The sequence below is a fragment of the Lissotriton helveticus genome, chromosome 5_1, assembly GCF_964261635.1.
Source record: "Lissotriton helveticus chromosome 5_1, aLisHel1.1, whole genome shotgun sequence".
Lineage (NCBI taxonomy): Eukaryota > Metazoa > Chordata > Amphibia > Caudata > Salamandridae > Lissotriton > Lissotriton helveticus.
The window spans coordinates 467,799,204-467,815,673 of record NC_136065.1 but is presented as its reverse complement, the minus strand read 5'-3'; the positions used below and the strand labels follow the sequence as shown (position 1 = coordinate 467,815,673).

The following is a 16,470-nucleotide window of genomic DNA, read 5'->3' as shown; positions in this document are numbered from 1 at the left end:
TATTGTTCTCCTTTTACAATAAATCTCAGATATTTCCTGAGCATTTTGCAAATGGGAATAAGAAAATTCGGGAATTGAGATTTATTGGGGGCCAATATTCAAACCTTTTCTCTTTTGATCCACTTTTTGAGTTTTATTAACATCCAATATTGGTCTAAATTCATTCTTTGGGAATTAACTTTAAATGAGGAGGTACCTCAGTTTTCCCTACCATCTTCATCCAATGCCTACATGTCTTTGGAATCCAATGGATCTGCTCCTTCCTGACTGGAAGGAGTCCGTCAACCTGGCACTGTACACCTCCCTTGACCTCATCTGCGGAGTTCTTCAAGGATCCTTCCTGAGCCCAACCCTCTTCAACGCATATATAGATCCCTCTAGCCAGCATCATCGATTCTTACTGCATCAATGTCCAAGCCAACACCGTCAACACACAATTCATTCTCTCCCTTGTGGACAAGCCGCCCAGGATCAAATTAAATGGCGCCATCACTGCAATTGCTCACTCAATGAAGACCAACTGTCTGAAGCTAAACACAGACAAGATCAAAATCGTGAACTTTAGGAAGTGCATTTCAACGTGGGACTCCACTTGGTGGCCAATAGAGCTAGGGCCAACACCCACCCCATCACCCAAGATGATCCGTCCTGGATAGAAGTCTCTGTATGGTTGTATCAACCACTAAAAGAGATAAGGTTCTACTATTGGCAAGACAGTTCTGGAGTGATAACCATTTTGGCTTTGAGTTGTTTGAGCTTGCAGATTTTCTTCAGATCTGGAACCTGGCAGCATGGATAGAATATTTTCATTTAGTTTTTTGTGTGTTGAATAAGTCGATGCCTGAGCATCACTAGTCTCAGATAACTTTGATGACCACTTTATATTTATAGCTGACTGCCATTGTTCCAAAATATGTCAGCCTACCTTCTCTCCCTTTGAGTATTAAGACCCAGCTGATGGACTGCTGTAATGCAGATATTTGTCACCACCATCCTGTGCTTTGTTGAAATCGGTGAATACGATGTTAGTGAATCCCATATGTGCAGGCCCGACAAAGGCAATGCCAATAAATGCAATGTCATTGTATGCCATAAACTGCGCAAGCATAACAATGCCAATACCCATAAATGGAATGTAAATGTATGCCATAATTTATGCCCGCACAATAGTGTCGATAGCAGTAGGAACAATGTCAGTGTATGCCATGATCAAGGCATGCATAACTATGTAAATATCAGTAAAGAATGTCGATGTACGCTATGACAACTGTACGCACAATGTTGAGAATGTCTCAATGTCTCTAATGAACTCATATCATTGCTGCCGGATTCAACCAGGGTGACCTCCCAATCAACCCAGAGTCAGAGATACATGGTCAGACAAGCCTTGCGACCACAACCAAAGCCTATTGAGTGACAGGTCACAGATGGGGTCTCACTTAGACCAACGTAAAACGTGCATCCAGGGAAAACCCTGACCGATCCCACAGATAAAGAGCTGCATCACACACGGGTCCAAGGAAATTGGCTCCAATAAAATACTTTTGGGCAAAGGTGGGCTTTCCCAAAAAATACCACAACACAAGATGCCACAAGTAGATAGAAACATTCAGCCAATGAGGACACAACATGCACACCACACATAGTGATCACGCGCTCCCCACACCAGATATTTGGACACACACATACTGGCCCACATTAGCTCTCCCTGAGGTCGAGAGCCATCGTGTCCTTATTAGATGGACAAAACTTGTCAATTTAGGACTATGATGCTTGTCCAAGAATAGCTAAATTTGTGCATAATTGGTTACATCCCACCCCGTTCCAGCCCCACGTGGCAGTTGAGACGGACATCGCAGCCCCAGACCCTCTCCAAGCAGCCATCTATCAAACATACCGAAGACCGAGAGAAGGGATAGATAGTTAAAACCCTTAGGTGGGTTTGGGACAGACTGTTCACCAGAGCTCGTTTGGAGATAGTATACGCCCCCTTTGTCCCTCTATCACGAAACTCAAAGATCCCAGCAATGGCAGATTGCGGGAATGTAGCAGTGGCGAGATCAATGGGACAGGAAACCATCGCAGATCTCTATCCTGAAGACACCTTCAGTGCCCCACCGGATAAGACGGCTGAGGGCTTGCTTAAATTCTCTGAGCTATTTCTCTATTTTAAGATTAGAGTCACATGTAGGCAACTACACGCCGCCTTCCCAACTCCCCCAATCAATTACCAGCACTTGAGCAGATGACAACAAATGCTTCATCCCGCTGACTAATAACAAGGCTGTACTGCTCTATGGAAAACATAGCACCACTGATTACACCAAAAGCCGAGCACAGCTGGAACGCAGACCTTGATGGGCAGGTAACGGACGAAAAATTGACCTTTTGTTGTGGCCAACTCCAATTGCTCTCACCTAATTATAAACTGAGATTAATACACTTAAAATATCTGCACAGGTTTTACAGGACCCCATCTCAGTTACACCACATGGGGATAAGATAAGATGAGAGATGCAGGTTTGCTCCTTCCACCTTCTTACACATGTCCTGGCACTGCCCACCCATTGCTTCCTTCTGGGCAGACATATTCAGTAAAATCCAAGAGATATTAGGGGTGCCTAACAAACCTCAGCCGGTCATGGTGTTATTGGGATATGTGAAGGACACTAAGGCTGAGAATCGCAAATTACACGCCATGTTACTCTTGTTGGCTAAATGAAGTGTCCATTTATTGGGACGACAGGAATGCACCCACAATTAAGGCTTGGATTCAAGACGTCACCTTTAGTCAGACTCAATTATCCACATTCTGAGAACTGATGCACACAGCCTCCAGACCCAAATATATTTGGGGCCCCTTTTTAGACTGGCTAAAAACACTTCAAGAAGATAACACTGACTCCTCAACCCGAGCTAACTCTCACAGGTTGCAGTCACTTGAACCACAAACGTGTACAGCCAGCCTAATATGGCTCCTTTGAATAGTTGCTGTAACCAGACACTAGCTGGCTGCCCACTGCGGACCCTCTGTGAGTAGTAGCTTATAATCATATTGCTTTGTAGCGATCTAAATTCGGACTAGCCAAATGCCTAATGTTTTTATTTAGGTACTGTAAGAAATGTATTTTGAATTATATTTGCTTTGCTTACACATTCGAGATGGAGATGTTCTCTGATTATACAGTCTATATAACGTGATGCTGAATGTGTACTGTTGCTAAAAAACTGCCAATAAATAAATACAAAATAAAAAAGATGCTTTTGCAAGAATGCAGAATTGTTTTATTGTACCTCAAGAGATCTATTGTCAGCGGAAAGAGAGACTTTCTTTAGACGCACTCTGTTGAGACTCTCCCGGCTGCTGCGTTTAATTAAACCAACTTGTTCCTGTTTTGCCAAACGCCTCTTGTCTTTTCATTCCTTAAGGTAAATTCATACCAGAGCAATAGCTTCTTTGCCCGGGTCTTTCTGGCAAAACATGCTGGATATCATTCCACTTTGCTCGATCCCACAATACTGGTATGCTGTCTGCAGAATCGCCAAGCTGGATATGATCATTGGTCGTTAGGATTTTAGACCTAGACTAACTGCCTTTAAATGTTGCTGTGATATTTTTGTTTCTTGAGAGTCTATTTTCCTTGAGCTATTATATTTAAATAAAATTATCACTTCAACACTCCTAAGAAAAATTGTCACAATCTTTGGTTCTATCAGGGGCGGGTGATTATCTTTGACACTGGTGGGACGTAACACTTCGCTAGCCCCGAGTCCAGCAAAAGAGCACACTTCCTTCCAGAAAGGTTCAGAGGGAGGAAGAGGGGTTTCTGTTGTGGCAAACTTACAAGCTTAACACTTTCTCAGCCACATTCTCAATAACTCATGCTCACCTGCATTCCCTCACTCATTCTCACTCGCAATCCCTTACTCTGACTCTTTCACACTGCCTTTCACGTTTTCTCAGTCACTCACACTATTTCATTCTCACTCATGAGACCATCGCTTGGTGCCGAAAGGCCAGAGAGTGCATGAGCACGTGGTTTATACACCTGAGGCATGTTGAACACAGTGCAGAAGCAAAAGAATTATAGGATGCCTCTGTATAGAAACAAAAAGGTAACAAAAAATGGAAGAAATACCCCAGTGTATCTGTTTACTGTGACCTGGCGTCACAGTCATCACAGCTCATGATTCTGATAATGCTAAGTCACAGGATCATAGACTAACCCACCCCCAACAAAGGCAGCCTCCAGGTGCACGCTGATTGATAGGTAGCCTCTGGCAGTATAGGGATAAATGCTGAAATACGCTTGCTGTGCATCATTTAGGGGTGGAACAAAAAGGCATCTGGAGAATGGCTGGCCAGGATTCAATCAAAGGACTACCTGGTTTAGCCAACAAAGTTCGGATGGATGGGTCAGACGCACTTCCGTGTGTGCCAGTGAAAAAAGTGCATAGTTGCCTGACACTTGCTCAAGCGAGGGTCAGAAAGTGAAAGTAGCTAGCCTGGTTGGGTGGAGCCTCAAAGCTCTAAAAATGACCAGACCCTCTTGGGCGCCACGAGAGGGTGCTGGAATAAGAGCCTTCGCAATGTATTGCTTTTGCAACATCACCACCAAAGAGAAAGTACCGTTATCATGTTCTTTAGATGTTGTTGTCCAAATCTCTGGTCTTTCCACAACATTGAACTTTTACACATTCATTTGAGGAGCTTCCATGAAAATGGTGTCCGATATTAGGAAGATACACAAACTATTGTGCCAACGTTTGTAACAGCACATTATCTGAACTGAAAACTTCTTCAGGAATCACAGCAGTCCACTTCTTGAAGGAAACATTTGTGGATTTTGTGTGTAGCATCAATCACAAGTAATGATATGTTATGGAACATGAGATGCGTGGTCTGTGCTGAATTGAAGATTAAGGGCATACACAAGGTGAAATGTTGCATCAGCAGTAGAATGCTTGAAGGAGTCAACCTCTTTGTAAAGATAGGAGAGAATCCCCCTTTTGATGAAGGGAAGTCACAAGCAAAGCCACATGCGTTGAAAAAGCGCACTTCGGGCTTAAAGTAAAGACGTTGCTTTGGTACAGTTTGCTGCCATTTCATATTCTCAAGTAGAGATTGGGTTTCTGTGAGTGAAATGTCGTAGCATACGTCAGGTAAGCATACGACACAGAGACAATACCTTTTATGAAGATATGAAAATAATGATACAGCCTTCCTCAACCAGCTACTTTGTCACTTTTATTTCCAAGATAGGACAAAACTCCTGTTTTGGGCCGTTCTTCTTCATGAGTTAACAGCACCAGTACATGTCTTAAATCTTTTGAGTTTCTGATCAGGCTTATTTTTTTAGTTTAGCGGGATTTTTTAATTTCCTGAAATAGCCACTTAAGGAAGTAAGATGAAATGGAGAACCTGAAACAAAATCTGATCGTTTGTAGATTCTGTTGAACATCTTTCACCTACATAACCTTCGTTATTTTATGCTAAGAAGGGATTTAGCTGGAAACGTTCCCTCCCACAGGGGCTCTGAGCAAAGGTTGTAGGATGAAGTGGTGACTTTTGTTAACCATATGGAGCCTTCCTTGCTGTTGCTAAAAGCTGTTGGTTGCCTCCTCCTCTTGATGATTTTACCACAGATAGAACAGCTTTGGCTGATAAGAGTCACTATACTATTGCTTTTGTTTTGCTCTGCCATACCATTTTAACTGGAGCGGTCAGCTTCCATCTTCATCTTCTGTATTTCAATTGCCCATGAAGGATCCAAAGAAAGATATGCCAGCAAATGTGAAAAAACAGAAATGTTTGATGTGTTTGATGGGTAATAGATGTAAAGCATTTTGCAAAGATGATATATCTAAGGCAGCTTGGTCAGACGCTGTTCCATCTCACTTCTCACATTGTCAGAAGTGAGCACACCTTCCTTGACAATCTCCTGGAAACCCTCTGTTCTCCGTCAGAAAATGTTCAGTGTCCCACGAGTCCCTCAAAGCAAGTTCTACCTTAAGAACTCATGGACTGATAAACTATATCTAGCAGACCACCTTTTCCACTGAGTCCAGCTTATTTTTCTCTAGGTGGAGTAACTGGTGGAAAGAGTTGTGCAGGTGACGGGCAGGGGAAGGGGTTTTGGGGTGGGGCAGAAAGTGATGTATTGTCTTTCAGTAATTGTGGACAAGATTCTAGTGCTCTAAATTTCTTCTGTCTTTTTCCAACTGGGCTCAGCAAAGAGGGTGTGAGGAAAATATCCAAAATTGGCACAATCAGGCAATAGAGTTGTTCAAACTACAATGAGATCCACGAGCACAGCATTCAAAACGAAGTATATAACCCTTAACTACTAATGTGCGGACATGCACTTCTGGTCTGCACGTTCACCTAAGGCACAACTTCTGCATGAAGGGATACGCAATAACTACTAAAGTTCTGAAATGTTCTTCTCTTTATCGCTCTGATTGTGTAATAATACATCCACAACGTTTGAAAGAAATATGTATAAGGAGCAGTACAATCGTGCCCCAGAGAAAAGAAAGCATTACTGAGACTGTCCAGCAACAATGTCTAGCAGAATGTGCAAATATGCACTGTACAGCTTTAAGAACCATGACACATTCAGTAACAATGTCTTGTAGAATAGACAAAACTGGCTTTGTAACAATAGGACACAGGTCTAAATATAGCTGACAGTAGTTTGTATCAATCGGATTTGTACAAAATAGGCGTTCAAGTTTATGGAGTCACACAGAAATGTAAAAGCTCCACTGTAAAACAGGGATCCTTCCCAACAAATACACATTTCATTACAGTGGGGTACCAACAGGAATTGCCCCAATGAACACTAGTGTCTCCGTCAACAAGAATGATGCCCCTGATTTAGAACCACTGGTCCACCACAAACGAGGTACAATTATCAGGCCTCCATGACAGCACGCTCTGGACAACGTTGCAGCCAGGGCAGCACCCACATGCCTCGGCGCTATCAATCACTCAAAATAAGCTTTATTCGATTTCTTCCCGGGAAACCATAACAGCATACACTTATAAAACAACATTTATCTCTGGAAAGCTAATCATGCGGTGAAAAATGCCATTTCTAAAACGTGTTAGGACAAGTCTGTCTTGGATCCCTTCAATACATTTTAAATATGGCTGAATATAATAGGTGACCAAGATCGTTGATTACTGCGAACACTCTGCTTCAATAATTCCGAGGTCAGTCTTAGTCCCTCCAATAATGTCATACTCTTACCTTTAAGTTTGTTTCTATTAATATATTCTAGGGATTCTGGCTGCTCATATAATTCCGGATGACCAAACCGCTCAGGAAATTTTTAGTATATTTCAGCCAGGGTATACTGAGTGCCTGATGTCATTTGAGACAATTTCTTATGACATTCCTATTAAGAGTGGTTTTCTCAGAGTACCAGATCTTGTACCATAAAATAATTGGCTGGATCTTAATTAAATCAGATAAAAAAGGTAAACCCAACTCAGCATGGCATACGTAGGTAGAGCAGCTGAATGGTGCCGCTAAGAGGAATCTTAAAAAGGAGTTCTCCACCACTTGTAAGGGCTGGCAATCAGAAGACCCCCACACTCCGGCTCCATAGGTAGCTGTTGATACACACTTCAACGTATATATATTTAGTAATTCTTTGGGGGGTTTTCTGCCCAGCTTCCTTGAAAAGTTGGACAAGGCTGCCGTGTTTTTCAAAAACAGTAGCTTCCTTGATTTGATTGCCTGACTCCTCATACCATTCTGGTCAGAAAAAATACCCAGATAAGAAAATGTCTTAGTAAAGTTGATCCTCTTGTTTTCTACGAGGATATCCCTACAATTTAAATTCCTTTTCCCACACATTATGGAGATCTTTGATTTATTAACAGACCTAAGTTCTGCATAGAAGTATGAAGCTTATTAGTAGGCGTTCAAGGCCCATCTGTGTACGTTCCATACGCACAGCATCATCGGCATAGAGGAGGGCGGGAATCAGGCGATGTCCAACTTGTGGTAAAACCCAGCACTGATCAATCAGTGTATAGCCCAAAAAATTCATATACAGTGTAAAGAAAAAGGGCCCCGAACGCACCGTTGCCTCACCCCCTCCTCTATGCAGAAAGATGTAGTGCACTCACCCATGACCCCATATCGCACCCTTGCTCTAGTATCAGTGTACAATTGCCTCAGGAAGTCTAATAAAGGTGAGTCAACGCCTAAATCGGCCATTATCGCCACAATTTATCATGCTCCACACAATCTAAGGCCGATGATAGGTCTACAGGTGCCAAAAACAGGCTGTCTTGCTTGGCCAGCATATATTTATGTCCCTGCTTAACTGTCCAAAGACCTGCTCGAAAGCCAAATTGCAGCTTAGACAGAATTTTATTAGATTCAACCCAATCTTGAAGCCTATTCAATATAATACGTCTGACCACCTTGACCAATGAATTTAATAATAAGATTAGCCGGTAACAAGCAGGGTTAAGACGATCACCTTTTTTGTAGATTGGTACCAGAAGTGATTCAGACCAAGTAACTACCAAACCTGTACTACAGCAAGCTGTCAAGATCTTGATCAATATTGCGGCCCAAAGAGCAAAATTAGCTTTAATAAGGTCAACTGGTATTCCGTCAGGACTAGGTGCTTTTTCCCCTTTCCTAGCTCTTAGAGCTGGATAACCTCTTCTAGAGTGAACAGAATGTTAATCAGCACCTTAGGGGGGAAGTTGGTAAACGTTATAGTTGGGGCGCTACAGGTTACCATTTTTTCATTTGGTGATTTATACATAGCGAAATGGGTAACCCATTTCACTTCACTAATCGAAATCTCTATGGTTGGGCTATCCCAGAGTTTCAGGAAAGGAGCATTTACTGCCCGTCAGAACACACTTTTATCTCTAACTAAACTTGTGTCATGCAAAGCCTCCCATGCCTCCTCTCTCATCCCCTTTCTACACCCTCTAAGGGCTTGTTAATACTCTCGTCTACATACTTATATTTCTTGCCAGGACTTCAATGGCTTCTATAACTCTTTTTTAAGTTTCTTATAAGCCTTAGTACATGTTGTGTTGAACAATCCATGGTTTTGGTCATTTGTTTTTCTATTTTGGATTGATAAACCCTCTTCAATCCCTGTTGTGATCGACTGGAAGGCTTCTAAGATTTTGGCATTGATCCAGAGTATCATCCAGACAGTCTAGGAAGGCTTTGTTATAAGCGGTCACTAATTGATTGATGAAAATTATGGGATCAACTTTCGACCGAAGTAGGGAATAGCCATTATTTCCGTTACGTGTGATGTCATTAAACACATGTAGGTTCTTACACCTCCCTTCTAATTACTTCACTATACAATACAAGGCTTACACTCTGAGGAAAGTGGTCACTTAAGGGGTCGTTATGTGTTATAAAACCCTTGATGCTAGTTGTGTATTTATATGAGATAAGCACAGTCTATGATGGTATTTGCACCTCTACTTCTGAGCAAGAGAAGACATGCTTCATTACACGCTGATGTTTAAATGCTGAGCATCTCCCTTATGAACAGATGTGGTTTAAATGGGTGGCCATCTAAGATGGATGACCCACATCTTATACGCTTTTTCTCAAGAGGTGCCCACAAAAGGTGTTAGAATGAAAATGGTGCTACCATGCACATTACTTGCTTTCTGGGGGTGTCTGACATTTTGTTAAGGAAGCAATAAAGGAAAATCTGCTTGACATACCTCAGCATTCTCTGCTTTGCTCAGAACAGACAAATGTGTGCAGGGACATGAGATGCACCAAGACTTGTAAGAGTGGCAATGTTGCGGAGCATGGTGTAGAGGCCACAAAGTGGACCAGGTGCGGATTGTTGGTGTGGCATATAGCACTACCTAATTACAGGTGGCCAAGGAGATTCTGACAATTCTATGGGTACGTTTTATGTTAAAAAAAATTCAGTGCAAAATGTATCTTCTTTGAAATAGTTCCAGCATGCCATACATGGACAGAGATACGCTAAAATGTTTAAGAGAATTCCATAACAAAGAAAATATTGTTGTCAACAATAAGCAAAGTGGCAAGGTATGTCTACGCTAAATTATACCAATTATATCTTATAAAGTACAATTCCCCACAGGTGCTCCAAGGAGAGAAGCCAGCCACAAAAAACCTTCGTTTGGGAGACAAAGCTCCGTATAACATATGCAAGAACTCCTGAGCACCAATGTTCAATACATTTCTTCTTCAGTCTCAGAGATTCGAACAAATACAATGCTCTATTATTCCGTTCAAATTCCATCCATATGCATCCAAAACAGGTCCAGAATAATACACAACATTTTGAAATATCTTCACTGTGATTAAGGATAGTTTGTAGGCATCACAACAACATCAGAAAAGCAGTTTAGTTCTGGACGAATTTATAAAATATAGTAAACAAATTACTGCAGATGATCCAGAAGACCAAAGGCAGTGCCATCATACTTGGAAACGGCCCACTTTGTGGCACCTCAATACTCACCATCATGCTGTTACTCTGTTCTTGTCTGGCTTCCTGTATTAAAGTGCTTAGACGGCCCAGGTATTCCTGATTTTCAGCTATCATACGTGTGCATGGCTCTCTGAAAAACAAGGAAATTGAGGCTGATTAAATAAAATAATTCCTTAACAATAATCCCTAAAATAAATTCTTGAAAAGAATCCCTTAGTAAGCATTTTCAATGGTGCAGGGGGATATAATATGTGTCTAAGATCACAGAAAGCAAAAAATGTACTAGAGACATGACTTTTTATGATCAAATTCACAGCATATACTTAAGTAACTGGAATTTTAACTTTCATATTATCAAAAGGCACAGGTCTAAGATAGGTCCAAAAGGATACTGGAGTAGATAATTGTTTTAGGAATTCAAGTAAACCTATTTTACAAACTCTGAAATGTTTTTACTAGCCACCAACCTGGCATAGCTCCCTACGTGAAGGTAAGTGTGGAGCAAAAGCAGATAGAGGGGAAGAAAGGCTGGAACTCTGCAACTAACACAGAAATAATTAATTTGCCATTGATAGGACCCAAAACAGGATATCTGGGGGAAGCATTCCTAATCCATCTATTTACCTAGGAAAGGACTCATAAGGGCATCCAATGGCGAAAGATGAACTAAGACCTTGCAATCACTGGAAACAACAGAAAGCAACTGGGAGGGATGGAAGAAGGACAAGACAGAAAAAGCAATACAGGTTTTAAGTGAACATAAAGTACAGCACAGTTGTGGGCTGAAATGTAGCAGAGGACAACAGTGGTGATAGGAGGAATAGGATGAAATGGCATAGAGAATAGGCTGGGTTGAAGAGATAGGTTGAAATAGCATAGGTGGCATAAAAGAGAGAACGAGAGGAATTATCAGAATACAAATGGGGTATATGTGAAGGAAAGTCAAGCAAGTAATAAGTAAGAGAGCCCGCTGTCTGAAAAGAACCTTTTGTGACCATACTCTTTCTCAAACATTCACTCTCCCTCATATACTCACCCTCTTCCTTCTCACACCCACACTTTACACACACCCTCACCCTTCAACACACACTCCCCACAGTTTCACAATAAGGTACGAAGTCAATACCCTATAAAGAAATCTTAGTTTAATAATAAAAAGAAATGTTGAACTAAATAAATACCAGGAACTCTCGTAGAGGACATCTATTAAACCAGCAAGTTGGATATAACATTAATCAAAGCAAACTCCTCATATCTATCGAATCAAAATTATGAGGGCACCTAAAGAAGGTGGGAAAAGAGGCAATCCTAAACCGATAAAGGCAAATTAGTAAGCTGAACTGAAGCACTAATGGAATGGAAAATAAGCAAATCTGAGAAAGCAGCATTTATTAACAGCATGGACTTTTTATCCTGTCTGTTATCGTCAAGGTCAGGCTGTGATAAACACCTTTCTATGGCTCCGCAGCCACTCTGTCATACTATGGTAAGACAGGTGTCGGGACAGAGATTGCAGACAAGTTATTCAAAGCCTGTGCTCTGTCTGAAATGACAGCAGGCAGATGTCACTATAGCATGTTGATTAAATAATCTAAAGTAAGCCTCCCTCTTTTAAGATTCTGCTACCAGAAGCAATCATGGAGCAGGGAGTGCAAGTCACTGTAGAATCAATAACAATGTTCTGAATAGCAATGTTTGTGAAAGGAAAAGCCAGTCATTATGGTGATCACCTGATCCCAAAGCACTAGAAAAATAAAAAGAATATTTGGGGGATGGTAGGTGTAACGCATTACAAATTCACAGTTTTGCAACACGCCATTTTATAGTGAGTTTTCCAAGAGGGCTCGTCTGTAGCACATGCTCTTCAAAGATAGGTGGGGAACCATGTTTACCAAGTTAGTCGAGTAGCACTATTGCACCACATGTCAAATGCAATCAGCATTTTTTATGAATGCACAAGATTGAAAATCTGTCTTATAGGGGAGTACTAAGTGTGCTGGAACTCTTTACACTGATTAGACTTCCAGTTTTTCAGCTCTGAATTAATCTATTGCAGGATTTTTTGCCTCCAAAGATGCCAAGAGCGGTCTCTGGTATAGGTGGCAGGGTTAATTAATGAGTTCCATTTTGCCTGAGAGTAGCCGTTCATCCTCAAAATGGAGAACTGGACTCTGTAATGCCTATCCTTTACATCTAGCAGTGAGTCAAGGGAGACAGGGTAATGAGCTTGGAACAAACACGTTATCTGCCCGGTAAAGCGAACAAAATAAACATATGCACATTTAGGGCCTCATTAAGATCTTGGCAGACAGGTTTCCCGTCTGCCAAATTACAATTCCTCTATATCCTATGGCCCTTGTAATACGACGGATGAGATATCAGTCATGTTTGTGATGGAGAATTACATCCACCAAGATCATAATCACACCCTTAGTGTTATACACCACTAGTAGCACACAAGGAGCAGACAATGTTAGAATTCTTTCTAAATTAATTGTTTTTCAAAATAGCTAAGCCCTCAATTCAGGCTATTGTTGAAAAAAAAGTTTGCAATGCCACAAACAGCAATCCATTGTCAGCTTTAATCATTTGACTTCTCAGTCACTAACTGGGGACCATTTATCACTTTACTAAGGCCCATAATGATGACTCTTCATCTCATTGCTGGGAAAGGATAAGAAAGACAATGGGTTTTAATTCTCTCTAAACTGCAAATGCATTTATAAAGGAATGTATGACAATCACTTCTGTTTAAAAAAAAAAAACTATTTAATGGTTTATCAGGAAAAACACTATCCATGAGAAAAGTGAGATAGGCACATAGATACCTTAGAATTCATGTAGACAACATAAGAAGGTAGAGTACACAAACAGCTTCCCCACCAACACCATCAACACCCCGCCCCCACAACACCAATGATATAGAGAGCACAAGAAACTGGTGACAGAGCGTAGAACACTGCAGAAGCTGGATGAATGTACTGTTATAAGAGCGCTAGTGTATTTGGGGGTCTATATTTGCAAAGAGAATCAGGCATGATGTGGGGCAAGTATCTAAGACAGACTACTACCTTTTGAGAGAGATGGGGGAAAAGGAGTCCTCATACACACCTAAATCTAAAGGAATCTAACCCTTACAGTTGCTGTAAGCTTTGTCGTAGCACACAGACGTCAGACCTCCAGCCACCAATAGCCCACGTTAGGAAGATTTGTCTTAGATACCATCTCAACCTTAATTTGTAAGCAGTATCCATTGATTAGGTGTAACATGAATTGTCGGATAAATTAATCTGTAAAACCTCAGCCCATTTCCCAGTATGTTTGTGTTGTTGAATGTTACTATTCACTTCTAACAGCCTGTAGAAGAGAGAATTGACTTGAATGGAGTACCCTCCTGAGAAAAAGGCCTTTATTTTCATGGTTTCTCAACTTGCTGCCTGTAGTACCTTCCCATGTGCCCAATGCGTGTGCCCAAAGTTGTGTCAATGCATTTGCATCTATTGGTTCCAAACTAGGCAAAACATTGTTCACAACTTTTAAGGTCACCATTTATACACAACAAACCTAATCTTGGAGGGGAATCATTGGTCCTTGTGCAAATGTATTTGTCTGTGAATCCCATTAGGAAGTCAGGATTGCCTATTAATGGTGTCAAGGGAGATGGAAAAGATGTTGCCTCATTAGTTCCAACTGTGCACACGCAGGTTTTAGTATGATTGTAGTTTAAAAGAGCGGGGATCCCGGTTGATTATGACCCCTTTCTAGGTGGGCAACAGAGCTCTCTCAAGGGCACTCTGCTTGCCCTTTTTCAAGCATACAAGTTATATCTAGAAAAGTTTTTTTTGTTGAATTTCTTTTATTGCCATTTACTGTTTTTAACGATGCAGTACAGCAATAGATCAACAACACCACATGTCAGGAGTAAATACAACAGCAAATCATATGGTGTGCACGCCAAGGTGATAGCGATGTGTAATATGACCAACGTGTGAGAGTAAAAAGTCAGCATCATTAGGGCACTAGAGTGAAGGCTCCAGTGTACACTCTGCCATTCAGTTGAGCCGTTCATCGCTGAGATATGCGTGGTGTAGTGCATCTCTGAACAATGGACAGAGGGTACAACAAAATGAGGACAAATTAACTCTACAAAGGGGAGGGGGTAACTGCCCGTGACCTAAGGACTCAAGTTGTTGTATCAATTGAACAACTGCTTGTAGTGTGTAGTAGGCTCCTATGATACACCTGGCTGAGTAGAGATTAAGGGACGGTGTCCTACCAGGGCACTGAATCAGTGGCAGCTGTAGGTGGCATTGAAGCTAATTAGGCCTCTGACTCCTTTCAGTTTTTACTTGGATTCTTGTGAAAAAAATGAACATTTGTGATGTTCGGGAACAACACTGATGTGAGTGGCAAAGCTGTTTCCCCAGCATTAACGATGCCATCTAAAATATATCCCTAGGTTCACCACCACCCACAAGCAATTCTTGGGAGGAACTTTTCCACTCCAATGGCAAAAAGATAAGGGACACCTCCATGTCAAGAGTTAAAAATGCACAGTCCCAATCCAAAATGGCAACCACGTAGCATTGTTGCATTGGCAACGTAGTATGTGATGTCAATGCGGAGCCTATATACGTTCAGGCTAAATATAAATCATTCCTTTGCATTCTGTATGTGTGCCAATCCATTTGTGTTTTGTACACATGCAGTTGCCCAGGTTTTGTCATTATATAACAATGGTACGCTCGCGCCCATTTCTTTGCTTGCTCACGCACTGATATTTCAGTTTTAAATCATCCCACAAAAACAAGAGAGGATTCACTAGAGTAAACTCTTAGATCCCAGCACACTGGGTAATAGCTCGAAATTCTGGGGGCTAGTTAATAAACCATTATTTGAGAGGGAAGGGGCGGATGCTATCGGCACCATTATCTCAGAAGATGATTGGGTACAACACTTCGGTTCCATCTTCAAGAGCAACTCTCCTGAGTTATGTCCCCAGGTGGGAGGAAGCGAGGAAATCCTGCTCCCGTTCACGATGTGTGAGATCGAGAAAGGTATTTTCCGGCCTGACCAGTGATAAGGCTCCAGGCCCGGATGGTGTGCCGCCAGACCTCTTTAAATTAAGTAAGTCCCTCTGGACCCCGGTCCTTACGGCTGTGCTTAACGCAGCGGTGGTGGAGAGGTGCCCAGTGTCATGGGGCACCTCAACGATCGTCCCAGTTTTCAAGAAGGGAGATCGTAACAGCACTAGCTGTTACAGACCGATCTCCCTTATTGATTCTGTGGTTAAGGTCGTAGGTTTAGTAGTGTTAAATAGACTATCATCCTGGGCAAAAGAAAACAGGTTATCTCTGATATCCAGTATGGGTTTCGTCCGGGGCATTCCACCCTTGCACAATGCCTCAACCTGTACATGATCCTCGGGAAGTATACCATCGCCTGCAAGGGTGCTATCTACATGGCGTTCATGGATCTTTCCCCGCATTTGACTGTGTCAATCGGGGGAAATTGTGGCAGTCCATGGGCGCCATGGGGGGGATGTCCCTTTGGTCAACTTCCTGCGGGACCTGCACAGGGACACCAGGGCAAACATCAGATTCTCCCGGGACCTAGGAGTATCCAGGGACTTCACTGTTGACCGGGGAGTAAGACAAGGGTGCATCTTAGCCCCTTTCCTATTTAATTTATACATTAACGAGTTGGACAAAACCTTGACCGAAACTGGAGCGGATTTTCCATATGTAGGGCGTAGGGGTCTTCCCGTCCTGCTTTACACGGACGACGCGGTCCTCCTGGCTAGAATGGCAAGAGGCCTGCAGTCCATACTGGCCGCTTTCCACAGCTTCATGGCTGACCGTGACTTAGCCATAAATAACTCCAAATCCTACATATTACAAGTTGGAACCTGCCCGAAGCGTACTTACCCCTTCACGGTAAATAGTGAAAAAGTACCCATACCCACAACCTTCTCCTACCTGGGCGTCC

General features: G+C 42.1%; 1 protein-coding gene across 2 annotated transcripts in view; it reads right to left on the bottom strand.

Moving 5' to 3' along the window:
• CHUK (component of inhibitor of nuclear factor kappa B kinase complex) overlaps positions 1–16,470 on the bottom strand; it is a 559,943-nt gene that overhangs the window by 13,647 nt on the left and 529,826 nt on the right. For both annotated transcript variants that reach the window (XR_013594756.1, XM_078642754.1), the window contains one exon: positions 10,513–10,612. Coding sequence is in view for 1 of the 2 variants with exons in the window: in XM_078642754.1 (XP_078498880.1) it covers positions 10,513–10,612 (100 nt within the window). In the remaining variant the exon portion in view is untranslated. The remainder of the gene's footprint in view (positions 1–10,512; positions 10,613–16,470) is intronic.